Source organism: Myodes glareolus, chromosome 21 (genome assembly GCF_982192425.1).
Source record: "Myodes glareolus chromosome 21, mMyoGla1.1, whole genome shotgun sequence".
Taxonomy (NCBI): domain Eukaryota; kingdom Metazoa; phylum Chordata; class Mammalia; order Rodentia; family Cricetidae; genus Myodes; species Myodes glareolus.
Genome location: NC_142046.1, coordinates 17,969,123 through 17,995,602, shown reverse-complemented (window position 1 = coordinate 17,995,602; position 26,480 = coordinate 17,969,123). Strand labels below are relative to the sequence as shown.

The following is a 26,480-nucleotide window of genomic DNA, read 5'->3' as shown; positions in this document are numbered from 1 at the left end:
CATCAGGATGGGGTGTGTCGTCTCCTTCCCTTGCCATGAAGAAGGAATTAACTGAGTTTTCTTGAGTGTTTCCTTCTCAGAGTCAAATTCTATCTTGTTTTTAAATTAAGTATGTTTTTGTTTGGGGGTGTGTGACTCAGCAGTAGAGGCTTGCCTGGCAAGCACGAGACACTCACTAGGTTCAATGCCTTGCCTGACCTGCAGAAACAAAACACAATATGACAAAAGCTGAGTATCATTTGCTCTTAATGGACATTGTGCTACGTGTCTTGTCTACTATTAGAGTCTACTGCACAGGAGAGGAAACTGAGGCTGTGTCCTAGGGCATTCAGGCAAGAGTGGTGCAGTCCTGGTCCGTCATCCTCACAGGTTAAGCCACAGACCCCTCACTTGTATGAGTGCCAACCTATCTTGAGGTGTTGATCCAGATACAGGGGCCAGTAGGAGCCAGCCAGAAAGCCCCTGAGATAGTGACAACCTAGAATTTCTCAGTAGCCCCAGATGAACCCTGGGGACAGTTATAGCACAATGGTTATCTCTTACAAGGGGACCAAGAAAAGCCAGTGCCATTGTCCATGAGGAGTCCATTTATATGAGATGTCAGGCTCAGTTACTCTCCGTAGTACCTTCCATCTTGGAGTGTGCCCAGAGGGTTCTTCACACTCTCCAGCACCCATGCCCTCTGGAACTACCTCAGCCTTCACGGAGAGCTTCGCAATCTGCTGGACGATGTAGGGAAGGGTCTGAGAACCAAGATGCTGGCCTTGGCCTTGCAGCCATAGGACTTGTGATTTTAATGACAGAGCATCAGGAAAGCCCAGCTATCTCTGCCTTTGCCAGACAAGACCTCCTGGTAATAGGACAGAAGGCTGGGAACTCACAGGAGAGCCGACAACCAGCTAGAGCCCTTGCCTAACTGCCGGGTGTGCAGCTTAGCCTGGAGGAAGGGTGACCAAGATAGAAAAATGCCTGTAGAGTGGGGTAGGGGGCTGGCGTTCGTGCTAATTCCTCTTCATTCTCAGAAAAGCACAGAAATGGTGGAGCCACAAATCCTGTTAGTGCTTTGCTTGTGTCTCTGGAGGGCGCGTGTCCAGAGGTTCCAGACAAAGCAGTTCAAAGGGTTCCTGGGGACAGCAACAGGACAGGGCAGCCCAAGGGAGGGGCCACAGCTGAGGCTGCTGGGTCCTGGTAGGACTGGGGGCCCTACTCCCTGGATAGCCTTGGGAAATCCTCTTATCCTCTGAACCTCAGTCCCAATGTGTAAAATTGGAGGGTGAGGGAGAGCAGACCTCCAAAGGGCCTGGGTGCTTTTGGGATATTCTAAGTCTTGCTCAGGCCTCAGAGTCCCCCTTGGGTGTCTCTTCCACCTCATCTCCTTGTGCTTTGGGTTCCTTATCTGTCCTGGATAGACCTGGCCCACAGAAACACGTGTCCAGTACCAGTGTTCCAGTACAGTGGCCGCTCCTTGCTGCATTGACCTGTGACCTGTGACTCTCTCATGAGATGTGTTTGTGGGGTGCTAGGCTGGGAGGGGTACTAAGTTCAGGGTGCTGGCAACTGAGGTGCTGGAGTTCATACTGCTGGAGTCTAGAACTGTGGATTTTAATGTCTGGGGTGCTGTGGTAAGAGGTGCTGGGATCTGGGTTAATGGCTTTGAGGGTGCTGGTATCTGGTGATCTTGGATCCAGCATGTTGGGGTTAAGGTTCTGATTTGGGGGTACTAGAGCCTAGATTGCTCAGATTTAGGGTGTTGGAATATGGCATCCTTGTATACAACATGTTGGTGTTGAGGGTATTGGGCTTCACTGCTAGAGTCTGGAGCACTGGGGTCCAGGACTCCCTCCTCCTGGAGGAGCGAGCCATTCACTTGTGTTGGCGCAACTGTGAGCCAAGCCAAGCCACGTCTGCGTCAGCTTTTAAAACCACTGAAATGAGCTCACTTGTCGTGCTGTGGTCCAAATATTTTGGCCATTTAGATGCAACCTTCTGTGCTTGTGAAATTAAGTGCATTATTAATCTTGCCTGGCCCGGTGACAGGGTAGGCAGATCAGATAAATCTCCTGGCAGCACAGAGAGGGAAGGATGAATGCCTTCTTATCGTACAAGGAAGACGCTGGTGTTTCTGCAGGCGCTTGGAGGGGAGCTGACCCTTGAGGAGAGCTGACCAGAGCTGAGGAAGGCCTGTGGCATTGGGGCTTATCAAGAGGAGAATGTCCTTGGGGTTTGAACCCTGTTTCTGGATGTTACAGGGGCGACATGGGGCAACGGGCAGTGTAGCTGAGGTGGGGTAGGGTGCTGTCCTGCTGGCTCTCATACTGGACTTTGTGGAGGGTGGGGGTCCGAGACTATATCTGATGATGAAAGTAACAAAATTCATTGGGAAAGATGAGGAAAAACGCAGAGGAGGCTGTGCAAGCCCAGGCTCTCTGTAGAGCCTCACTCTCATCAGTGAGTGAGGTGGGGTCCGTTTCCTTCCAGGCTTTACTGTATGTATTGGGGATTGGGCTCCCACCGTCTATGCATCACGCTGCTTTTCGCTTCCCCTTGCATTGAAGTGTAGCAATTCTATCACAGGCTCATATGAGGCTACTCAGGACCCCGGGGCTGGCCAGCTCCTCTGCACTGCTGACCACAGGGGCAGTCTACGTGGTACAGCAACAGGTAGTCAGCTGTCTCAGGTATGCACACTCATTCCAAGCTGAGCTGTGAATCTGCGTATGATTGGCAAGGCAGAAGTCACCTCTCTGCTCTTGTCCTTGTGGCTACCTGACAGCAGGGACCTGTGCCCTTCCTAGCTATTCAGCATCTCTGAGTGGTTCCCGGATCTGCTGAGAGGCACTTGGTTCTCCCTTGGTTTTCCAAGGACAGAAATTCTTGAAAGTTGAGATCAGAGGCCAGACAAGTTATGGGGAGGTCTCCTAGCATGGCTCGAACCTTAAGGGTTACATCCTTGGACAGACTCAGCTTACATGACCTGCGCTGTCTGACAGCCTTGGTGCCATGAAGTTTGGGGCAAGGGTGCCATCACTAGAGTGATCTTGAAGCTTCCAGCCACGTGATTTAGTTGTCTGTTGCCAAACTGCCAGCCCTTGCACTGTAGAGAATTCCCTCATGTCGCAGTCTGGATCCTGCTGCTCATACCATGTGTAGAGAGAGGATTTGCTAAGACCCGGCTCAGAGACATTGCATCATTTGATGGAGAGAGCGCTACATGGTCAGTCCTCTCCGAGATGGACACTGATACCTGGAACCTGACCAGTCAGCAGAGAGAGGGGTACATGCACAGATAGATCTGACCCTGAACCCCATAAACCTGAGATCCCAACGTCTCTCCACTATAGCTGGATTTAGCATGAATATGATTAACTTGGTGTGGTGGTTTGGATAAGAACGGTCCCTAAAGGCTCATATATTTGAATGCTTAGTCACCAGGGAGGGGCACTGTTTGAGAAGGATTAGAAGGTGTGTTCTTGTTGGAGGAAGCATGTCACTAGAGGCGGGCTTCAAGGTTTCAAAACCTTGATTTCAGACCCAGGCCCCTACCTCCTCTTGGCATCTCTGCCTGCAGATCAGGATGTAACTCTCAAGGACTGCTCTAGTGCCGTAAGTGGCACCATGCTTCTGCCACGCCTCCACCATGATGCTAATGGACTAACCCTGTGAAACTGTAAGCAATCCCCCAATGAATGTTTTCTCTGATCAGGTTGTCTCTTCACAGCAACAGAACAGTGACTAAGACACTCAGAAAACAACAACAACAAAATAGCATCCATACGGTCTGAAAAAGCTCACCATCCCTTCTATAACAACAAAATTCCAAACACCACTAACAGTGCATGGCCAGGTGAGGAGGATTTTTGGGATGACAGAACTGGCAGAGCTAGGTTCTTTCCCTGCCCTGCTGCTGTGGAAGGGGGAGGGGAGCCTTGGCTTCCATTCCTGAATGTCCACAGTCTTCCAGTTGTTAAAGCCATAGGACAGGAAGCTGGGGCGTTAGGATTCCTTCTAGATCTGTTACTACAGGGGAGTCCATCAGGTGACTCAGTGACAAGCGCATACTAACCAAGGTCTGGGGTCCCTAGGCAGCTTCAAGCAGGACACAACTCTCTACCTGATTGCTGCCTTCCATACCAAGGACAGTCATAGTTAGTGTTGATTGCTGAGCCCCTGCACAGCCCACTGGCCTTAGGCAGTTTCCCTTCTGTATCTATTCTTTGCCTTTTCTGGGCTTCCATCACTCTAGGGAAGGGCTCCAATAGGCTGTGAAGAAAGCAGAGAGCTCCTGCAGCCTAGGGGTGTCCTGCCCAAGGAAAGCTCCAGTTTAGGGCAGTAGGAAACTTCCAAGCTGTGAGGACATATTGAGAGCAGGCACCTCATGGGAGCCCCACATGTGAATGTTGACGAGAAGCAGGTGTCCTAGGAGGGTAGACTCAACCAGGTAGAGTGTGGTGAGGGGCAACCCTAATGCCCAGGGTTTCCCCTCAGTGATGCTCTTAGTGATGCTCTGGACAGTACAGACCTATCTTGGGGTATTTCCCTTGTTTCAGGGAGGCTCTGAGGCCTGGGACTAAGCTCTCAGGCCTGCTGACTGCAGGCATCTGTCTGGCCTCCTCCGGGTGACCTCATTTCCAGGACAGCCCCTTCTTGTGTCTCAGTTTAGAAGAGGCTCTTTTGGGGGAAGGGGACCCTTATTAGAGGGACAAACAAAGGCCAATTGTCACCATGAGCTGGTAATTCATCAGCTTAGGAACTGGGCTCCCCCGGTTATTGTGGCTGTCTTGTCTTCTGGGATTCAAGATGGGGGGCTTGATTAGGGGCCCAGGATGAGGCAGGGTGGGGGTAAACCCACCCCGTCAGAGATTGTCTCAGTGATAGGACATTGGCTGCTCTCCAAAGCAAACCCCTAAAGTCTTTATGAGTAAATGAGCCTTTTTCTCAGAGGGACCTAAATCTTGAGGCAGGGGTTGGGGTAGGGGGCACAACCACACTGATAGATAAGTTGAGGCACTAGGGTGGAAGATCTTTTTTTGGGTGGGGGGCCGTATAAGTGGAGGACTCTGATGTCGGAATTGGAAATGCCTCCCTCAGGCCCCTTCAAAACAAGGTCCCTGTGTCCCTCCATTAGCTTTCTTGTTTTGCTTTGTTTTTTGAGACTGGGTTTCTCTGTAGCTTTGGAGCCTGTCCAAGTCTGTCCTGGAACCAGCTCTTGTAGACCAGGCTGGCCTTGAACTCACCTGCTTCTGCCTCCTAGTGTTGAGATTTAGGGTGTGTGCTACCACCGCCCGGCCCCTCCATTAGCTTTTTAAGTGTTGGGACGTTGTCCGGTGGGGCATGGAGAGGTATGGATTACAAGTCTGCCTACAGTGAGTGAAAGAAGATGCGTGTGTGTGTGTGTGTGTGTGTGTGTGTGTGTGTGTGTAATACATGTGCAAAGGCATGTGTATATTGGTAAGTGGGTGGGATCAGCAAACTGTTGTGGGTGTCGCATGGAAGCTGGGTCTTCAGGTAAAACGTGGAGTGGCCAGTGTAGACGAGGCGTGGGACAGCCATTCCTTCTCAGCTAGCCTGAGGAGGGGTGGCTGTGGGTAGGGCTGGTGTGCAGGAAGAAGATGACTCAGGGAGGGAGGGAGAGTGCAGGCCTCGTGAGTTTTGCTAGGAGTCTGGACTTCATCCCCAGGGCAAAGGGAGCTGGAAAAGGGGTTAGAGCTGGGTGGGGGTAGAAGAACTGCCTGCTCTGGGTTGGGCAGCCTTTGCCCAGTAGGAAGTAAAGTGTGGGCCTTTGGGGGGTCTTCATTCCCAAGGCCTGCAGTTGGCCCCAGACCTCCAGAGGTAGGATGGCAGCCTCCCTCGGCTGAGCTGCAGCCTGGAGCCTAGCCAGGGCTCCTCTCATGGGCCACGTGAGCCAACACTGGTTGGATGATGTGTGCCAGGGTGTGTCTTTGCCTCTTTCGTTGACTGGAGGGCTGGGCAAGGGAGAGCAGCACTTTGAGTACAGTCTCCCTTGCTGCAAGCCCCGAGGAGAAGCACTCGGCAAACTCCAGGGTTACTTTACCCATTCTTCAATGCAAAAATGACGCCTCTTTATGGCGCTATCAATAACCGCTCGCCTCTCCTGCTGCCGCAGTGGCCACATACATAATATTTAAACCACATTGGTGGATGACAGAGACAGACGGATATTTTTAATCCCAACAGACTATTACGGTTCATATCATGTCTGTCAAATAAATATTATGAATCATTTCCCGTTATCTTTATGGGGGCAAGTTGGTGACATCAGGGGATTGGGCAGGGAGTCTTTTCTCTGAATATTTATTCAGTTCGTATGTATATGTATGTGAACAGGAAATTTATGGAGCAATTGTCGATAATAAATGCCCCGATAAAACACATTATCTCCTCGCTTGATGGGCTACGTGTGGAGAGGGGCAGGGTGCAGGAGGCGGCGAGACTATGCTGCCTGAACACAGGTGAGGTTGGGATCCTGTCCTAGGCTGGGAGATTCCCTTAGCATTCTTAGCTCCTGTGATGTGTTAGTATCCACTGCTCATGGTCATCTTCTCATTTTAAGCCCCAAGGTCCTCTGTGATTCATTGATCATGTCCTCTTATCTTATAGAGGAAGAGACCGATGTCCGTGGAGGGTCTTTGTCCGAGGGTAGAGTTGGCCGTTTTGGCCTCTTCCTCCTGAAACCTCCCACAACACCCCTTTCTCCAATGCCATCAGCTGTCCTTTCTCTCTGGTCTCCAATCTTCCCTGTCATCTCCTGTCCTGTCTGTCTGACCCCCACCCTGTGAGGAGGCAGGTGCAGTGGCTCACTGGACGGAGGCATGTGGGACTGGCAGTCTTCTGGGGACTTTTTGGGAAATCTGGCCACTGGCTGGTGTCCATGGTGCTGGGTCCTCTGTGGGACCCAGAGTCAATCTCAGCTGCATCAGCTTCAATCAGTGTCTCTATCTATGGAATGGGGAGGAAGTAGGGTCTTCCTGGCTGGGAAGGCACTGGAGGAGATGCTGCCTGGAGTATGCTGCAGACCTGGCACCTGCGAAACACAGACACCCTTCTCTCGGGACTCATCTTTCCTGTCCCTCCACTTTCCCCAGCACCCCTGGAACTCCTAGGGGCCTCTGAAACGCACAGGTTCTTGCACAGAGCTGCTCCCTAATCCTGTTCCCTCTCTCATCGAGGTCCTAATTGTAAGCACATCTGTCCCACCCCATCCCGCACTTCTCTGCTGCTGGTGACAGACAGAAGGATCCCTTGGGACTGAAGACCCCCCCCCCCCCAAGGTCCTGATCCATAGGCACTACTGTCCTTTGTGGCTACCAATTAGGACAGACAGGAGTCCAAACAACTTTTCCTCTTACCCTCTGGAAAGACAGGCAGGGAGAGGGGGGGTTGAGTCTGGACCATTGGGTTAGTCACAGCTCCATGCGGCCTTGCCTCTCTGAGCTTCGCCTACCATCATCCAGCCTGGCTCATGGTTACTCCAGACTGAGCCACTGAGGGGGTGGTGACCAAGGGTCTCTGTAGGTTAGGGTGCTGGAGTCCAGAAGAGGGCCTGGCAGAATGCCAAGCTCCTAGGCTACCTTGTTGAGAGTTAGACACTCCAGCCCCCTGTTATCTACCACTAGTTCAGAATTTGAATTTCCTGGTCAAGAATATTCCACTAGAAATGAAATGGGAACAGCTCATTCCCCCTTGAGTCCCAGGAACTGTTGGGCCCCAGATGTCTGTCTGATGTAGCCTCAGGGTGCCCAGCAACACTGGCCTTTAAAAACTCCATTCACTAGGCAATCCCTAGACTGTTTATAAGGCTGAGTTGAAGCAGTGTAAGAAAAGAGCCAAGGTACCTTAAAAAGCATCCTTCACGGAGTTAAAAAAAAAAAAGAAAACTCAAACAAACAAACCAAATGGCTCTCAGACTGTAGGCATAAGCAGAGAAGATATTATCACAGAAGCTTTTGGCTGCCGAAGTTCATGGTACAGGGAGGTTTTTCCCATGGTCAGCTTGGTCCTGACTTGGTCCTGAGACAGCCACTGTCTCTGGCAGTTTTGTGTGTGTTCACTCCCACCAAAAAGCCCCAAGTTGAGGGGAAGGGGGGACATGGTGGCTGCAGAAATAGTAAGCAGCCTGCTGTTTTCCATTCCACAGCTGGAGGGTTTGATGTAAGGCCTCCCTACGGTACCCTACCTGCCCTTTGTCCTGAGTACCTGTCTGTGTCCCTGTCCTGTGTTAGAAAGACAAGGTGATTCCTGAGGCTGGATGTGAGACTGGCCTGGGTTAGTACGGTCTGGACCCCTTATGTTCCCCACTGTCCACCTATATCCTAGAGTGGCCAGGCTGTCCCTGTGCCCAACTAAAGTCCCCGCATGGAAACCTGCCTGCCTAGGCCTCTCTGTCTCCCAACAGTTATAGCTTTCCATAGCAAGTGACAAGGCTGGAGGAGAGTTGGGATGGGGAGGATGCTGGACACCAGAAAGTCCGGCTGCCCGTCATCGGGAGGTGACCTCAGATTCCACTGGTAGCCCTGGGGACCTTTGGGCTGAGCTTTCCCACAGTAGACCCGAGTGTGTGGTCTGACGGCCAGGCTGGCTTTCAGCTTCTTCCTACCTCTAGGCCACTGCCATGCCAACCCTTCTACTTGGGTGTGTCATCCTGACTCAACCGGACAAACATGTCCCTTCTTCACGGCACAGCTCAAGGACCAGCCATCAGGAAGTCACCAGAGCCCCTGGCTGGGCCTTGTCCTCCTGTCTCTGTTCATGGTGCTTTGGTTCTGCCTGCTGCACGACTTCATCCTGAACTATGGCTTCTGGGGTCGTGGTGTGGCCACTCTTGCCTGTGTCTTCCCTATCTTGTGACAAAACGACTGCCACCTGCCAAGCCCTCCTCCTGGCCTAACAGTCTCTATATTGCCTGGTTAGTCATTCCAATGACCCAGTAATGACGGTGGGATTATCTGCACTTTACATATCAGGGAGCAGAGGGCAGGCTCGGCTAGGCCACTAGACAGCTGAGAGGCAGAGCTGGGGTCTGCACTTCCCTTGCTGGTCTTGACCATGCCTTCCCTGAGCACCCAGGGTCGGGTCTTCAGTATGAACTGCTGATTGGAGACTAGGGATCATTGAAGTTTCTCTGTTTATCACCTCTCCCCCCAACCTTCCTCATCCTCTCTGTTCTGAGACTCAGTGTGGGCAGGCTGTCTGCAGCCCATAGACTGCACTGCACTGGCTATGCACTCGGAGGGTGCCCTGGGGGTTCTAAGAACACCTCTCTGGCCTTGCTGTGGACGCAGGGAGTTTGTTCTACGCACTCACGGCCTGCCAGAGGATTCTCAAAATGGCCCTGTCAAGGAAGGGAGTCTGGGTGCTTTCCCTTGGACTAGGTGCACCAGCAGAAGCACTGTAAATTGGGTGTCACACTAAGGGAACCACCCAGGTGATGGGACAGGCCTGGGAAAGGGGGCCTGGTTTGTAGCACAAGCGTTTAGTGCCCCTGTTTTGCTCTTTCTTTTCTCCTGCCCCGTATGGACAGGCCATAGGAGCACCAAGGATGACCTTCCTCTGGGACAGGTCTGTGGGCCTTCTGGGATGCTGCAAAGAAGCATCTTTAGAGGGTCCCATAATTTTCCTCTTTACAGAGAAGAAAAAGTGCAGTTCTGAAGGGTGGCAGTAGTGCACCCAGGCAGGGCTTTCCTTTTTGTATGGAGGGGAGGTGCTCTCTTTGGGCAGCACCCACTCTGTGTGGCCTGTGGACTTTGGTAAGCCCCTCTGCCAGGGCCTCCACGCTGGAGGTTGGTCTGGCAGGCACCAGCTGGGAGTGGAGGGAGGCGGGACTGCCGGTTGCCTAGCTTGGCTCAGGGACACAGTGCGCTTAGGGAGCTGGCTTGGCTCTGCTCAGGTAGCTCACACCCAAATCCGAATTCCAGCCGCCCAAGACGGCGAGCGGGTTGCGGAGGAGGCCCAGGCTCTCCCTGGGTAGGAGTGCTTCCTTTCGTTTTTAAACAAACAAATCATGAATTTAAAAGTCAGGGCAGAGAGCTGCCCAAGGTATAAAAATAGCTTAGGGCCACTGGGCAATGTCCGAAGCCGGCGCAGCGCCTCTTGAACCCCGCACCTCAGAGGAGGGTGGGAGCCGTCGGGGTAACACCGGTACGCGGAGCGCCCCCCACCCCCACCAGTCTGGCCTTCGGTCAGACACCATGGTCTTTTTGGGGCCTCCCGCGTGTAAGTGGGAGGGACTGGGGGCATCGGAAGGGCAGCATCCCCCTGCTCAACTGTTTGCTTCTGTCTCATAGCCCTTCCCCGGCCTCAGTTTCCCCATGTGTCCGTCGGGGTGTACCGGGGCCTTGACTCTCTTATAAGGAGCCCTGCCGGACCAGGGTCCCCGAGCGGCCACGGCCGGCCTCTTTGTGTGTCCGCGCAGACAATGGCCCGGCCGCTGAGCTCTCCTCCCGGCCCCGCTCTCCTCCTCCACCACCGCGGGCCGCGGGGATTTTGGGCAGCTGGGGAGGGAAGGCTGCTTCAACCCGCCGCCCCGCCCTCCTCCCACGCCGCCGCCCCACGGGCTCCCGGGATCCCCTGGCAGACGCAAACTTGCAAGTTTGCAGGACGCTCACAACTCGGGGTCTGGAGGCGAGCGCGGGGCGGCGGCGGCGGCGGCGGGCGGGGCGCGCACCGGCTGCGGGCGGGGCGAGTGGCGGCGGCGGCGCTGCGCCGAGTCCGCGCCCGTCGCGGGCCCCCCGCCGCTCCCCCCGCTGCAGGCCGGGCCGGAGCGGGTCGCGGGCGCGCGGCGGAGGCGCGGGTGGCGGGCGCGCGCGCGAGGCGCGCGCAAGCACAAGTAGTTTACATTGTTGGGCGACTTTTGCAACAACTCGCCGCGCCGCGGCCTCCGCGCGCCGCCGCCGCCGCTGCCGCCGCCGGCTCCCCGCCGCCCGGGCCCGGGCCGGCCGCGCCGGGGGCCGCCGCGCTGCCGCCCCGCTGCTCTGCCGCCGGCCGGGCATGAGTTAGTCGCAGACATGGACACCAAACATTTCCTGCCGCTCGGTAAGTGCCGGCCGCGGCGGCGCGGGCGAGGGAGGGGGCCGGGGCCGGCGGGGCGGGGGCGCGTGCGCAGCGCGCGTGGGGGGTCCGGCCGGGCCCGCTGGGCCCCGCGCCGTGGCGGTACCGAGAGTTGGCGCGCCGGGCCCGGGGGAGGCGAGTGGGCGCAGGGCAACTTTTCCCGGGCCCGAGCGCGCGGCGGGAGAGGGCGAAGGCGCCGGGCCTCTTGACTTGTCGGGGAGCAGGAGTGGGCGGCTGGGCTGGGGCGAGCGGCAGGTTCGCTCGGGACGTGGAGAGGGTCCCTCACGGTGCGCCTAGCGCGTCCGCAGAACCCCGGGGCTCCGAGCCCCAACCGCCCAGGAACCGGGCCACGCTGGAGGAGCAACTTCTGCGCTCGCTGGAGGGCTCCAGGCCTCCCTGGCACTGGGATGGGGGCGACGCGCTGTGCTTCAGGAGGCCACTGCTCCTCCGTGCTCTTCGGGATGCTATTTGGAGCAGGCCGCTGGCCCCTGGGTGTCTGTTCGCCCAGGACGGAGTCTGCGATCTTGCCATTCCCCGATAGCAGACCAAACCTAGGTGGGCACGGTCACTCAGGGGCCTGTGATCAGGAACATCAAACCCAGAGCCGGGGCCCCACGCTCTGGCACCCCTAGTTGTTCTCCCTGGTATTTAGGGGGAGGATAGCCCATCGACAGAAAAGTCCGTTTTCTTGTCCTGTTGCCCTCCCGCCAGCAGTTCTCAGCCGTAGACAGCCTGCCAACTCCGAGAGTAGAACCGAACAGGGTCGGAACCCCCCAACCATTGCTCTCGCTGGGGTTTTGGGAGCCAGAGGGAAGCAGTGTAGAGAGACTTTATAAATGAGCTCTGGGAAGGATATTAATTTGGTGGTGAGGACAGCAGCCAGGCTGTCAGGCTGGTGAAGAATTTGTGCTGAATGGCAATCAGGACAGCTGATTATGGGAGAAGCTCCATGATGATCCTTGCCTCTTTGCCTACCATCCCCTATGAAGCTCGGGGTGCAGTTTGGCTACCCTGGGGTGATCAGAACCTAGCATGGCATCTAAGACTTTTGGTGATTTGGGGAGGTGGCCCCCTTCTTGGCCCCAGCCTTCTTACAGGTCTGCTGCAGCAGTGACTTGGGTAGAGTGTTCCAAGTTTGTCAAAGCTTCAGACACTCCTGTCCTTATGAGTAGCGATGGAGACCATGGGAGCTCAGCTGAGCTTGCGGGTCTGCCTCCCAGACTGTAAACTCCTGTCCATGTTGCAGTTGAGAAACTGACTGGTAGAGGCCACACTTAGAGACTAAGTGGTGGATTTGGCGTTGGAGCCCCCTGCCAAAGTCTGCGGACAAAAAAGGCTGTGTTGCTGTGGCTTGTTGCTGCAGGGCCTGATGTCGGGTTGGCTGGGCTCCTGAGACACCTCTTTCTCTTCCACCCAAGGCTTCATGTGCTCAGAGCTGGGTCCTTAGGACAGCAAGGCTTTGCTCATCTGCAGACCTGGGCCATGGCTAGGGTCTTGGGATGGGAAGTGACACCACGGGAGGGACAGAGCCCTCTTCTAAAAGCTGGTACACACAGAACTGGGAATGAGATTGAAGGGTGGCTGGACTGGAGACTCCAAGAAGAGGAGTCGTGTCTTGGAGCTTCTGTCCCCCCCACTAGGAGACCCAGATTCTTGGGTTCACAAAGTGGCTCTCAGGACCAGCTTGTGGCCTCTCAGGCAGCCCATGCCCCAGGGCTGAGTCCTGGGCTCTGATTACATTTTATTTTTTCCTAAGCTTGTGACCAGCTCTGAAGTCCAGTGCAGTTGAAGGTCCATTTAAGTGGCTACTTGCCTAAGCCCTTCTGTCAACACAGTCTAATCCTTCCTGGGGGCTGAGTGTCAGAGGAGCCGGCTCATCCAGGGTCTCCACTGGCTGCTTGGGTCTGACTTGAAGTGGCTAGGAAGGTTTGGCCATCCCTTTTTCACTATCCTGCTACTTTTGGGGTCTGGGACTGAGGGCTCCTCCCAGCCTGCACTGTGTGGGGTTTGGTAGTCCAGGTAGCCTCTGAGCCTCTGTCCACTGAATTGATCTGCGTGGGACAGAACTGAGAAAAAAGGGAGGCTGGGGAATTTGCCCCAGGCAGCCCCTGTTCCCTGGCCTTGCTGCCCAGGGCTGGCCTTCCTCCATGCCTGTCGGGGAGTGGGGTAAGGGCTGGCCTCAGCCTGGATGGTGGGACTGGAAGGCTGAGCCTGCAGAGTCCAAAGGTCCCAAGACTGCACTGACCCTCTCAGCTGTTAGTGGCCCGTTTGTTTGCGAGGGTAACAGGTTCCCAGAAGCAGAGCTCTAGGTCTCCAACCACTCTCTTGTGGGGTACTTGGGGACCTAGTGAACTTGGGGCCTGTGTGAGGGGGCTTTTAGTAGCATCAGAGCCCTTGTGACCCAAAATAGAGCACATTCCGGGCGTCCCGAAATAACAGGGTCACATGACTCTCAGGAGGCTGGGCTTGGAGTCCAGCTTGGGCCTGACAGGCAGTTCACGGTTAGGCCCCCAGCTGCCTACTGATTTGGGCATTTGTTTTGGGAAACTCTGGAGGGGACTCAGTTGTTGACTGAGGAGGTGTTAGGGCGAGAAAAAGTGACCCCCTGATGGTGCCCCGACTGTGGCAGTGGCCTTGCCTGCCTGTATTCTTCTTTGGGCTGGCACTGACTGTTGTGTTGGGCACAAGCATTTGCTCAGATGTGGGCTCAGAGAGCTAGGCCCACAGGAAGGACTGACTGAGGGTGGGGAACCCTCCACACAGCACAGGTCTGCCCTGCTCAGAGGCTGTGGGATGTGTGGGGTGTAGAGCTGAGTCCACAGCTTGGTGACGTGGGGCAGCTGCCGTGGGCTGGCTCCCAGGGCCAGGTCTGCCAGGGCCCAGGCGGCTCTTCCAGCTGTGCATGTCCTTCAGGGCCTGGGCTAGGTGCGCCTCCTCCGGGAGGTCCCTCTGATTGCTATGCTAGTGTCCTGTCCCATTCATGCCACGACTGTCCTGGAGGCTGAGCATAAGAGCAGGGACCCTGCCCCACCCTCATGCCTTCCTTTAGGAAAGGAAGAGGCTTAGAGGGTTTGCCGCTCTCTGGTCACTGTAGGGGTGCTCCGGCCTGCGTCCCTCCACCCAAGGGCTAGCCGTGCATATCAAAGGGGCTCTATTATCCATATGTGTGAACAGACCCAACCTGCGCAGAATGTGCTATGAGAAAGTGTTGACCCACCAGTCAGTGAGGTTGCCCCAGGCTTCCTATCTTTAGTGATACGGGGTTTCACTATGTTAGAACATGTTAGGGCCAGGGTCTCCACGGTGAGTGAGGCCTGGCTCTGCGGAGAATTGGGCTGGTGGACCTGGCTCAGCTGCCTCAAGACGTAGGCCTTGTGGATGGCCTAGGGCCAGGACAAGCCAAGACCTGCTTTCCTTCCCTGCTCCTTATGCCTAAAGCTTGTGGGCCTGGGAAGGCCTTGAGGTATCAGATTGGCTGCTGAATTTTCATGGGAACTGGCCATCAGCGGGGCCAGAGATGGGTACTGGAGTCCTAGCTCTCTGAGTGTAGGCGTCCGATTTGTGGCTTGGAGTGTGTTCGTTTTCAGGCTGACCTTCCAGACCTTTGTCACAATGCTCTTTTAAAGAAATTTTAAAATTACTTTTATTTGTGTGTGTGTGTATATGTGTGTGTGTTTGTGTGTGTGTGTGTGTGTACTTGCAGGCACACATGCCACAGCATTTGTGTGGAGGTCAGAGAACAGCTTTTGGGGGTTGCTTCTTCCACTATCATGCGGGTCTTAGGGATCTAACTCAGACCTTGGTAAGCAAGTACCTTACCCACTAAGTCACCTCACCAGCCCCCAGTGCTTTTGAAACGGGCTAGTTTCAGTGCTGGGGAAGGGTTGGGGGAGATGGACTGTCCACCTGCTCATGGGCCTGCAGTCTGTTCTTGATGTAAGGTGTACTTGTTCCTTCCCTGTCCTTTCTCCCTTCCATTCAGACTCTCTTCCATGGCCACAGAGGGCCCTGAAGGACAAACATATCTGGACAATTGATTTCAGCCACCTGCATCTGTAAAATGGACGCATTCCTTGTTTTTCAAGGCTGTTGGGCCTGTAGCCTGTTTTGGCTGGTTGGGAGTTCACAGAGCTCTTTGTGGGGTGTGCCTCTTTCTTTCCCAAGGTGAGGTCTGTAACCAGGTCCTCTCTGGTCTTCTGCCTTGTGTCAGGACAGGGCCAGGTCACCAGTGTTGAGCCCAAACCATCCTGAGACTCCCCCGTGCCGTTGGGTATGGGAGCAGAGGTGGAAAGTGGGTATCAAGAAAACACAGCTGCAGCCCCTTGGCCCCTTCCTTGGCTGGGTGTCCCCTGCCTAGGTTTCCAGTCCCTTGCTGGGCTCCCTTGACAGACCCCAGCTGCTGCATGCCTCTCCTCAAGGCTCAGCGAGTCTGGTGGAGCGAAGAACTGCGCGTGAGCACACCCACCCGAGTCTGGTGCGAGATGTTCTGAGCAGTCGTGCCCCAGCGCCTCACAGACAGGGAAATTGCACCCTAGAGTTACAAAGCAATTGTCTAGCTCAGCAGCTGAATGAGCGTGAAACGGAGCAGAAAGCAGCTAAATAAAATTGGCCCAGGACGTGTGGGGAGCGGCCTGGGTGTGCACAGACACATACCCCCCACCCTTACCTGGTGCTGCCTTCCACCCCACTATGAGGCAGCAGGCCAGTGCTGCAGGTCTCTCAGGGCCTCCTAGACTTCACATGGATCTGTGGGCCTGGCTGCTTCTCACAGCCCTGTTCTTTGAAATCTCTCCTATCCTGTTCAGGACCCGCCCACCTGGAGAGGGTGCTGATATGCATCCACTGGGTGTCTGCTGTGTACTGGTACTTAATTCAGGACCTCATGGGTGACCCAGGAGCAACCTCACTTAGTGATGGCAGCTTCACGGTAGGGTATGTTTGCCTTGATACGTCACTGTCATGTCTCCGTGAGGTTCTCTGCTGTGCAAATTGATTCCCCAGACTGGCCCAGCCCTGATCTTCAGCTGGGCCAAAACTTGTTCTTGAACTCGTTCGGGTCCTGTTCTGTCAGCATCTCAAGAAGCTGCCTCTAAGAGTGGGGTCCGTGCCCAGTCTGGTTTTCCAGGAGCCCTGGTACTCTCTCTGCTTCCACCCCTAGGCTGAGTAGCTGTTTTGCCTTTGGACTGGCAGGTCTGAGGTCTCATTGTGATGGCTCTAGACCCTTGACCCTCAGAGGTTTGCCCTCCTTCCTCAAGATCCACTGGAGAGTGGAGACTCCTTGATTAGCACTCCGAGAGCGTCTAAAAGTTACCAGGTTCCACTGGGCTATTGCAGGTTGGGGGTAGTGGGCAGTAAGAGGTACCTTCTACCCAAAGACCCAGTAGCTTGGCTATTCTGCCTCACCTTACCAGGGCCGAGTTGTTTGGCAGCAAGATCCGTAGGGGCCTGTGACAGGGGCCAGAGGAGGGCAGCCTCACTGGGTTCTCAGGGCAAGGACTTGTTATATCTGCAGTCCCTTCCCAGAACATGAATGCACACATATATGAATGCACATGTGTATGCACACATAAATGTGCACTGTGACCTGGCCTTTAGGAATCCAGCAGCATTGTGTCAAGTCCTTCCTAAGGAGGCCCCCGGCCTGCTGGTGACCTCTGTCCCCATGGATGTAGGGAGTACCTGCTGGGCTCAGCCTCTTTCAGCTCATGGAGAGACTGGCAGAGGAGGGGGTGCATGACAAGGATAGCCAGACCAAAGGCCCAAAGGCAGGCCTGGATGCAGCAGTCATGGTGAGAGGTGGCACTGTATGAGGCTAGGCTGGAGCAAGCATGGTGACAGGTGGAGTCAGCTCAGGCCCCCTGCGCTTGCAGGGGTGGACTGGAGGCTGCGGACGGGGGCTAAGGTGGAAGTATCGCCTCGTCAGTGTCTCGACTGGTGAGGGGGCTCCCAGGGGCTTCCTCTTAGGCTGGCCCCTGCCTGGCCTGTGGGGTCTTCACCTTTCCTGGCCAGTAGTCTTGCTATGAGGGTTGAGGAGAGGACCCCGTATTGCCCATCCCTTGTAGTTTATCCACTTCCTCCATTTATGCCTTTGGCCTGTTCTTGGGGAAATCTCTTAACTTATTGACTGATCTATCCCAAGGCCTGGGGCTTATGATGTCAGGGAGTGTCTTCAGGGTTTCCCAGATAGGTGAGTATGGTGGTCATAAATTTATGCCCTGGCCTGGAAGGACAGGCAGGCCTGGTGTACTGGATGGTGCTAGGGACCAGGTTGGCTTTGGGCGAGCCAACTCTATGGGATCAGAGTAGGTACCCTGCGGGCTGTGGTGAAGAAAAGGCTTTGGGGCTTGGCACTGGGACCCTGGATTTCTTTAGAGAGAGGTCATCACTGAGGTTCAAGTCCTGTTTCAGGGGCAAGTTCTGTCAGTTGGTCTTGAAACTCGGGAGCTATGTCTGTCTTCCATGGAGAACAGAGCCTGTCCTAGCCTCCCTGTGTCTCTGCTGTCCCATTGGCCATCTCCCCAGGCAGCATCCCGGAGCTCAGGGCTATTAGTGGAAGCTATAGCATCCTGAGTGGGAGGGGATGGGAGCATGCTAGGCTGGGTGTAAGCTAGGCTGTGTGTGTGTGTGTGTGTAAATCCTGCAGTGCCTGTGGATAAGCCCTGCGGAGTTCAAAGCCACTGGGTGTGCGCAAGCTGTAATGAGGTTACTGATTCAACTGGCTTCCTGGTGCTGCGGCCCAGAGTGCAGGGAGGCTGGGAAGCCCCATGAGGGATCTAAGTATCCCATAATTGACCAATTTAGCTTAAGTGTCCGTGCTGGCCCCGGGCAGAGGTCAGGCGGGGGTGACAATCCAGGTGGCTGGAGTAGCTGCTTGCAGGCTCAGAAGGTGCTTCATTTGTCCAGGATCTCTGGAGTGGAGCCCTAGGTGACTGACCTGGCCTTCAGAAGCGTGGTAGCCTCCCCTCCCCATTGTCTACAGCTCGCTGGCTTTCCACATGCGCTACCCTCTGTGTGTTTGCCTTGGACCATGCAAAGGGTGGCATCAGACCACCAGTCTGGGTTTCAGTTTTGTCTTCAAACCAGTTGCTTCTCTGCCTACTGTCCCTCTGCTTCCTTATGGGGCTTATGAGACTGGATTCCAGGCCTGGCTGGTAGAGTGCATGCTTAGCCAGAGTGAGTCCTGAGTGGCCGGCTTTGATCCTGTGTCTCTTTCTGAGACTTCCTGAGGGCAGGGCCAAGCATGTATTGCCCAACTTGAGTTGATGGAATCGGCCTCTGGCTTTGCTGGAGCTGGAAGATGCCCAGTGCTCTGGAAAGGGCTGGCAGGGCCATGTAACCTCATTCTTTGGAAAGCCAAGGCCTGGTGTCTAGACATTTTACCAGACAGGTGCCCCTCAGACAGCACTGGGCACCATGCAGCCTATGTTAGCGACAGCATAAGCCATTCCTTCAGCTCAGTGATCCTGGTAGATGTCCCTCCTTCAGACTTCTGATGTCTGGACATGCCTTTTGTTACCTAGCTCTGCAGAATGGGCTTTTAGAGATGTTACAGCTACTCTTAGTTTGGGGGAGAGGGGTCCTCCTGAGCCTCTGATTCTGCCCTGCTCAGGTTCTCTCTCCCCAGATGTCTATGTGTCCCTAAGTAGCTCTTCTTCTCCCTCTGGGCCTTGGCCTCCGTAGGGCCCCTGGCAGCTGGAGGCCTCTGTATTTCCTTTCTGGCATCTTGGCTTTGTTCTGGGTTGGTGGCCATTCAGTCTTATGACACATCTGGGGACCAGCTCCTTAGAAATGACTGTGTTCCCTTCCCTGGCTTAGGGGGACAGGAATCAGACTGGAGTGCCCCTGAGACCCAGGATCCCATGGGCTCTTAGCCAGTCATTGGTGGTGGAACTGGACGTGACTCTGGATTTCAACTGGGAGTATTAGAGAAGACCCTTTGAGGGCAAGGGACATGCATTGCAGATACTGTGGTTTTTAAGAAAGGGATGGGGAAGGGCAGGGGCATGGGGCCTACAGATGAGTGGGTCAATCCCTGGCCAGCCACCACCCAAGTTTAAGGCGCCTGGGAAATTGAGGACGCTTTGTGGAAGTGTGACAGTTAGGTTTTGAATCATGAGTACAAGTTTGCTAGGTAGGCCGTGAAGTTAAAGCAGACCTTCTCCAGAGAGCTGCGGCCCCAGCTGAGACTCTAGGGATGGGATGCCCAGGTGGGCATGAGCATGGGTCTTCTCCTGAAGAGTTCCAGAAGGATCCAGCTGCCTAGCCAGGCTTCTCTGGCCTTCTTCTTGCTAGCTGGGTCACAGGTGTGTGTTGTGGGAACCATGTGAGTGTGTGTGTGTGTGTGTGTGTGTGTGTGTGTGTGTGTGTGATGTGGGGGCATGTGGCTGGCTTATGTGGGAATGATTAACTCTGTGTGGAGCTGAGGCTGAGTCCAGACCTGGTGGGGATGTGGTGGCCACAGATCCCCTCTTAGCTGCTCCCCTGATGACCCGATTTCCAGTCTCTCCTCTGGTTCTCAAGGTGTGGAATGTGACCCCGCTGGCCCTCTATGGGTCACTGCCCACTGGAGATGCTATCTTTAGGGTAGGTGGCCCTATCCAGGCCCATTTTGGATGGAACAATAGGCTTCTCCCCACAGTCAATCTTCACGTTTTTGGTCCATCCCCATTTCTATTCCTAGGGTCATTTTTGGTATTATCTGCCACAGAGACTACAAGAAGTACTGGCCCTGTCCCTCTTTGATGGCTGTGGGACAGCTCTCTGATTGGGACCAGAGTCCAGGGGAGGTGGCAGAGCCACCCCTACTTACCTGCTCTGGACTTTCTGCCCAGGATCAAGGTTGAGGAGGGTTGGGGAGGTGGGGACCTTAGTCATTGGATACCAGGGCCAAGACGGACAGAGCTTCTTTCCCTCTTGGACTCCCTGGGTATGATGACAGGGCACCTGCCACCACTTGGTGTTGGGACCCTGGAGGCCTGGCCTAGAAAGGCTGGGTGATGTGGTCTCCAGGCCCTGCAGCTACTTAGGTACTGCTATCCCTCACTCCCTGCTGCGTGTACTTTCTGACTCAAGCTGTATAACTCTTCCTCTCTTGTTTTCCGTGGTGGCAAGCAGGAAGGATGGACACCCGACTTTGGTGGAGGTGGGGGGAGGGTGTATGTTAGCTTTTCCCTCCAGGATCCTTGGCAGTTCATGGCAGAATTGGTTTCAGCCTTTTCCCCCAGGGCCCAGTACCCGAGTCTCTCTGGATAGGCTGGCTCTGAGTACCCTGTCCTTCAGGGTAGGTGACACCAGGGCCTTTTGCTGTGGAATCTCCTGTGTTAAAACCCTGCTGGGTGTTTATGGAAAAGGCCCTCTGCAGAGCCACTACCCCAGAATCAGCAGGTGTCTTCCCTGGCTTCTGGGGCAGATTTCTTTGATGCTGTCGTCCCTGAGTTTGACAGCCATGCTCTTTCCGCTCTTGTGATCTGCTTTAAGACTTCTGGGTGTCCCTTGGCTGCGGCCTCCAGCAGGTTATGTTTCTGACCACAGCACGAGTGGGTGCAGTTTCAGAACTTCAACCCCAAAGAGAAGTCAGACGTGCTGGTTTCTTGTAGCTCTGCCTGCTGAGTGCCAGTCTTGCAAGGGACTAGGGAGCTGAGGCAGGGCCGTGAGTACCTGGCCCACAGAGGAGCTCCCTAGGCGCACAGGCAAGGCCTCCCTGTAGCTACGGCTATGGGGAGATATGCAGGGGGCAGGCATGGCATCCTGAGGAAGGCTGGGATTCCAGCAGGATGTGGAGACGCAGAGTGGGAGAAAATGTGCTCAGGAGGAGCTTTAGAGAGGCCAGAGGCAAGCTGTGTGGTCACAGACCTGTCTAGGGGCATTGGCCAGGAAAAGCATGGGGTTAGGTCTTTAGTGAGGGCAGAAGGCCAGAGGTAGGTCAGAGGAACTGGGGTCTGAATGTTCGACTTCTCTTGGGGGATAGATCCTGTGGAGGTGATGTGTGGTGAAGGCTACTACACAAGTCAAGGCAGAAAGTAGCAGATGGAGGGCAGTTCCTAGGAGAAGTAAGGGAGGTCCAGGGAAGGTCTCGGAGGGATGAGGTCCTTCCCAGATGTCCAGAGGATGCTGCTGTGGGCCAGATTTTGGATGGACTCTAGCCCATCTGTATCCTAGGCCTCCACTCCCTTCTGGGTGCCATGGACTCTGTCTTGATGGCGCTGTATAGCTCAAGGCAGTGCTTGGACCAAGGCTAAGCCACCACTAGTAGGATGGGCCCCAGGGCTGGCGTGAGTAAGAGGGGAGGTGGTCCCAGCTTTGTCTTGGGATGGGTGCCTAGACCCCTGTGGTTCTGGCTCCTTCACCCTCACAGGACTACTTGTGGTCTTTGGAGAAGTTTGACTGACCTGGGTGGGGCATGCACTGACGTTACGGCCTACAGACAGCTTTTGACTCAGGATGTCCTCTTTAACTGCATATTCTTCCTGCCCCTGATGGCCCAGGTGAGGAGGACTGGCCTGCTCCTTTCCTTATGAGGCGTCTTTGGTCTGGGAGGCAGAGCTGTGGGCACTGGCAGCTTCCCTGGCTGTCCTGGCCAGTGTTCTCTGCAAGGCCTCTCTGGGCAGATGTTTGGGGTGCAGCTACAGCCAGGCAGCTGACCCGGTTGGCTCGTTCAAGCTCCCATGACTGATGTGTTGTGGTTTATAAGGGGGAATTTTGTAGTGTTGCAGGGCCTTCTTGTGTCGGACATACTCTCTGTCCACCTGGCTGCAGGACATGAAAACAACTTCTGGCTCCTGGGTCAGACTCTGACCCAGCTGACAGCACCTTCCAGGTCATAGGGTCATGGGACAGGTCACTGAGCCACCCTTGGATAGCCCACTGGTGGGTGGTGTGTACAGCTGGCTCTTGAAGCTGTGGCTGGCCAGCTGGTATTGCTATGCTGATGTCATGGCCTCCCTGCCTACAGTGGCTTGGGAACTTATCTACTTGTGGATAGTTATTGTGTCTCCCGTGCCAGGCGACTGGACACACAGTCACTCATGGGGCAGAGGAGAGGACGGCTGCTGGGCCCACGTGGCCCTGGACATGCCTGATAAGCTGTGAAGTCATTATCAGAGGGGGCTGTGCTGTTCTTACTCTTGGCCATGATTCCAGCCTTGCATAGTGGAGACTCTGGGGGGCATTGCACCTGCTGGGACTTGTGGGTGAAATGGTGTGGGAGCTGGTTTTGGGGGCTCAGGTTCCTCCAGAACTCTTAAGCGGCCTCTCTCCATGAGACCCCTCCACCCCTCCTGGCGGCAGGCCTACTGGTCACCCCTTCCCTCCCTCGGGTTTCCCTGGCTGCCTTCCTGAGAACAACACTGTGACTGTTGTCACTATTACCATCCGCCTCCTGCTGTGGCCTCCTCACTGGGTGTGGGAACCTGGGGACTGAGGGTCCTAAGTTGTTGACCAATGGGCATCTGAACAGGGCTGGCAGTAGGCACATGGGGCTAGTTGTTTATACCTGGGGGACTAGAGGGCTGCAGGTCCTTTTGTTCTTTTGTCCTCGGTCCCCACTTGTTATCTCACTTGTGGGGACCTGGGCCTCGCCAGTCTCCTGGTTAGCTTATAGGGTCTACAGCCTGTGGCCCACTTGGCAGAAAGCCTGGACCTGGTTTGTAATGTGTGATCCTCTCTTCTAGTCTTCCTGCTTGGATCTAGGCCATGCTGGCCACCTCAGACTTTCCCTGGACTTTTAGAGCCCTAACACTATGAGCGCAGGGCCCTCCTGCTTGTTTGTGCAACTGGGTGCTAGGCAAAGTGTGAGAGAGGAAGTCTTTGTTCTTTGTGTACGTACCTGTGTAGGTGGATGGACTTGTGCCCATGTCTGACCCTCTGTGCGTGCATCATGTCTGTGTGTGAGGTGCTGCTTATTGTCCACTTATGAGTGTGTATGACCATGTGTAGGTATGCCTGTGCTCATGTGTATTAGCTACGTTGAGTTTATGTGGCTATGCGTGTGTGTCTCTGTATGTGTGCTTGTGTCTATTAATAAAGTTCTGTGTATCATTCACATGTGAGTGTGCATGGCTGTGTTATGTATCTGTATATACACTTGTATTCATGTATGAGGTTCTGTGTATTATACACATGTAAGTGTGCCTAGCCTCATGTGTATCATATCTGCATATGTGTGTCCACGTATGAGGTTCTGGGTTTTGTTCACATATAAGTGTTCACGGCTATGTGTGAGCTTGTATCTTTGTGCACTCTGTGTCTGTGCATGAAATTTTATGTATTGTCTACCTGTGAATGTGCATGCATGTGTGCATATGTCTGCATACTGCGTCTGTGCATGAGCTTCTGTGTGTTAGCCACCTGTAGCAAGTATGCACACTTGTTCATGTGGGAGATTCTGTGTATTGTCCATGTGTGGAGTGTGCATGGCCATATGTAAGCTTATGTCTGCGCACACCTGTGTTATACAAGAGGTTTGCTCTGTTGGCCATGTGTGAGTCTGGATGGTTGTGTGTCTGTGCATACCTGTGTCCATATATGAAGTTCATGTATTGCCTGTATATGTGGCCCTATGTGAGCATATCTAAGTGCATACCTACATCCATGTTTGAGATTCTGTGTAGTGCCCACATGTGAGTGTGCACGACTATGCTTGAGTGTATCTCTATTCATGTGTAACTGTGTTCATGCATGAGGTTTGTGCATTGTCTGTGTGTATCTGTATGTCTGTATGCACACCTGTGTCCATGCACAGGGGCTTGTCATCTGTTCTATCCCAGTGTCCCCAGGCCTAGACCACAACAGGTATTGCTAGTTGTCTGCAGCACCTCAGCTTCCTTTCTGAGGCACCCTCCCCACTCCCTACTCGTCTGATTATTGACCCAGAAGGTGCCTGGTGCTGTCAGGGAGAGGGCAGTGTGCCAGCTAAGGTCCAGTGGCCTGTCCCTGCTTTCTAATTGTGTCTCCAAGGGAGGTCTATGCCCCAGGGGATGTAGTTAGTAGGGCCCAAAGCCAGGGTCAGTTGCGCACACTTTAGTGTAAAGGAGCCTGGCGTGAATGCTGGCAAGGCTCAGCAGGGAAGGGTAGGAAGGAAGGCTTCCTCTCATTGTGTGATGAGGAAATCAGGTCTGAGAGCTGCAGGCAGGCTGTGCGGGTGGGGGAGCCAAGGGTTAGGCTGCCTGTGGAGGACTGCTCTCTAGTGCCTTGTTTTCTACTGTCCACTTCAGGCAAAGCGAGCAGATTTGCAGATGTGGGGGACAGAGCAGGGCTCACTGGGCTGCAGCTCCTGCCACAGGGGGCTTCAGCAGGATGGGGTACAGTGTGGTATAGCTCCTCCCTTCTCCCTCCCCATGCCTGAAGCCACAGGGAGATATAGAGAAGTCATGTGGCTGGTTAGCTGCTGAGCTAGAATTTGAATCCAGGACCTCAGGACTCCCCTTTTCAACACTTCCTGCTGGGTCTCAGGCGCCTGGTTAGCCTTATGGTGTCAGCAGGGGTGGGGACGCCTTGCATCTGGGAGGGACTGGAGCCAGCCTGCCTTGCTAGGCAAGGAGATACCCTGTTTCCTTCACAAACAACTGGGGCCGGTCAGAGCAATTTTATTTTTATTTCCTATTTTTACTTCCTCGTGGGCTCTTTTCAGCAACTCTGGGTTAGAAGGGCCCCACCCTCCAGTCTCCACCCGGCTTCCTGGCCCAAGCCTCAAACTCTGGACAGGAGCTCACATGGATGTCTGTGTGGCCTGGGAACAGGACCCTGTTTCTGCTCGTCCACACCTCGCGCTGGTGTGGAGGGGTGACTCCTTCCCTTCTCGCCCTGGGAGCAGCCCTGGGCAGTGGGTGGCGGCAGGTGTATACCTTAGTGTCTGACTCAGTTTCCCTCTCATCTCTCTGGTTCTTGGTAGAGGTGTGTGCTCTTGGCAGGGTGGGGCATAGACTTTGGTAAATATATTGGCAGTGTGCCCAGCTGAGACCCGGCTGGGCAGGGTGTAGTGAGGGCAGTACCGAGCTGCGCTGTGGCTTGTGTAGATTTGTTTCCTGGCCCTGTCCCAGCCCACAGTGTGTATGCTGTGTTAGGGGTGTTAGGGGTCTGCAGAGCTCATCCTGGGTTGGGGGTTCTTACCTACTGGCTGCCATTTCAGCATAGCCAGGACTTGTACTGGTGACCGGTGGACATGGGATCCTAAACTCCTCTCAGGCTGCCATGACCTCCAGGCCTGGGCAGGGCTGTTTTCATGGACATCTGGGTTCACTGAGTTCTCTCAGTGTCAGCCTGCTAAGCCTTTCCACCTTTTAAGAATCCTGGGAGAGAGTTGCCCCATTCACAGGAGGACCAGGCTCAGAGAGGTGCCACCGAGGCCTGGAGTTGCTTAGCTTACGGCCGGGTGGTGACCTCCACGAAGAGGTGGCTGAAGCCAACTGTCTCTGTGCACTAGGCTACTCATCAGGTTTGGGGGATTTGGCCAGCAGGAACAGGACTCCTCTGACTTCCCTCCTAGTCCTTCTTGCCCTGGGTGGCTTGGTGCTGGCTCAGGTGGTAGTGGTGGCTTCTCCGCAGTGTAAACCACATGGGAGATATGGCAGAGGTAGTGCCCACGGAACCTGCATGTGTGCATGCTGGGGTTTTCAGGTAATCCTTTGATTAGAGACCAGGAAAGACAACCTCACAGTGTGTGTGTATGTGTGGGGTCTTTCTTGGATAAGTCCATCACCTTACAGATTTCCATGTGACTGCCTATTGGAGGTGCCCTGAGCTCAGGCATTTGGCCTGTGGGAAATGAGGGCACCCCTGTCTCAGAGCTGTGTAAGTCATCAGTGGGCTGCAGGGCTGGGCAACATTTATCCTTAGGCAGTGTGTGTGTCCTAGTTGGTATGTGAGCCCTGGACATTGTGGGAGCCATCAGCAGTATGTGAACCCTGGGCAGCAGCTGTGTCTTGGATAGTATGTGCGCCTAGCTAGCGCGTTTCCATCTTTGAGTCTTTGCTTTCTCATCTCTCCGTGTGTGGGGCCATGGCTTTCACCTTTAGAGTGGTCATAAGAGGTACCGAAGTAGGGCTTATTGCTTGGTATTGGCCCTGAAGTGGGGAGTGATGGCTGAGGGTATCTCAGAACTGCAGAGTCCTAGTCCCAGGGGCAGGGAGAAGAGTCTGCAGACTGGGATGGGAACATTCACTATGGGGAAGGTGATCAGGTGCACAGATCTGCCTCTGGGGGAGAAGGTATTTTTCTGGAAGGGGCATCTGGGATGGGTCTAGACCCATCCTGGAGTGCAGGAGTTTCCAGGGCCAGAAAGGGAGGCTGTTATTGGTTGTAGCCCCAACGGGGGGCTTGGGAATAGATCCATTGTCCCAGCTCCACTGGTCTTTCTAGTGACCAGAGGAGACACTTGTCCAGGAGGGTCCCCTTGCCTCAGGACCCATCCTCACTAGTAC

At 54.8% G+C, this 26,480-nt stretch overlaps 1 protein-coding gene across 2 annotated transcripts in view; it reads left to right on the top strand.

The window, feature by feature from the left end:
- Nucleotides 1-10,136: 10,136 nt before the first annotated feature.
- Rxra (retinoid X receptor alpha) overlaps nt 10,137-26,480 on the top strand; it is an 87,769-nt gene continuing 71,425 nt past the window's right edge. The window contains exon 1 of one of the 2 annotated variants that reach the window (XM_048431848.3): nt 10,137-10,155. Coding sequence is in view for 1 of the 2 variants with exons in the window: in XM_085681466.2 (XP_085537592.1) it covers nt 11,022-11,049 (28 nt within the window). In the remaining variant the exon portion in view is untranslated. Of the gene's footprint in view, nt 10,156-10,896; nt 11,050-26,480 lie in introns of those variants that run through there. The other variant, XM_085681466.2, reaches the window with a different exon arrangement.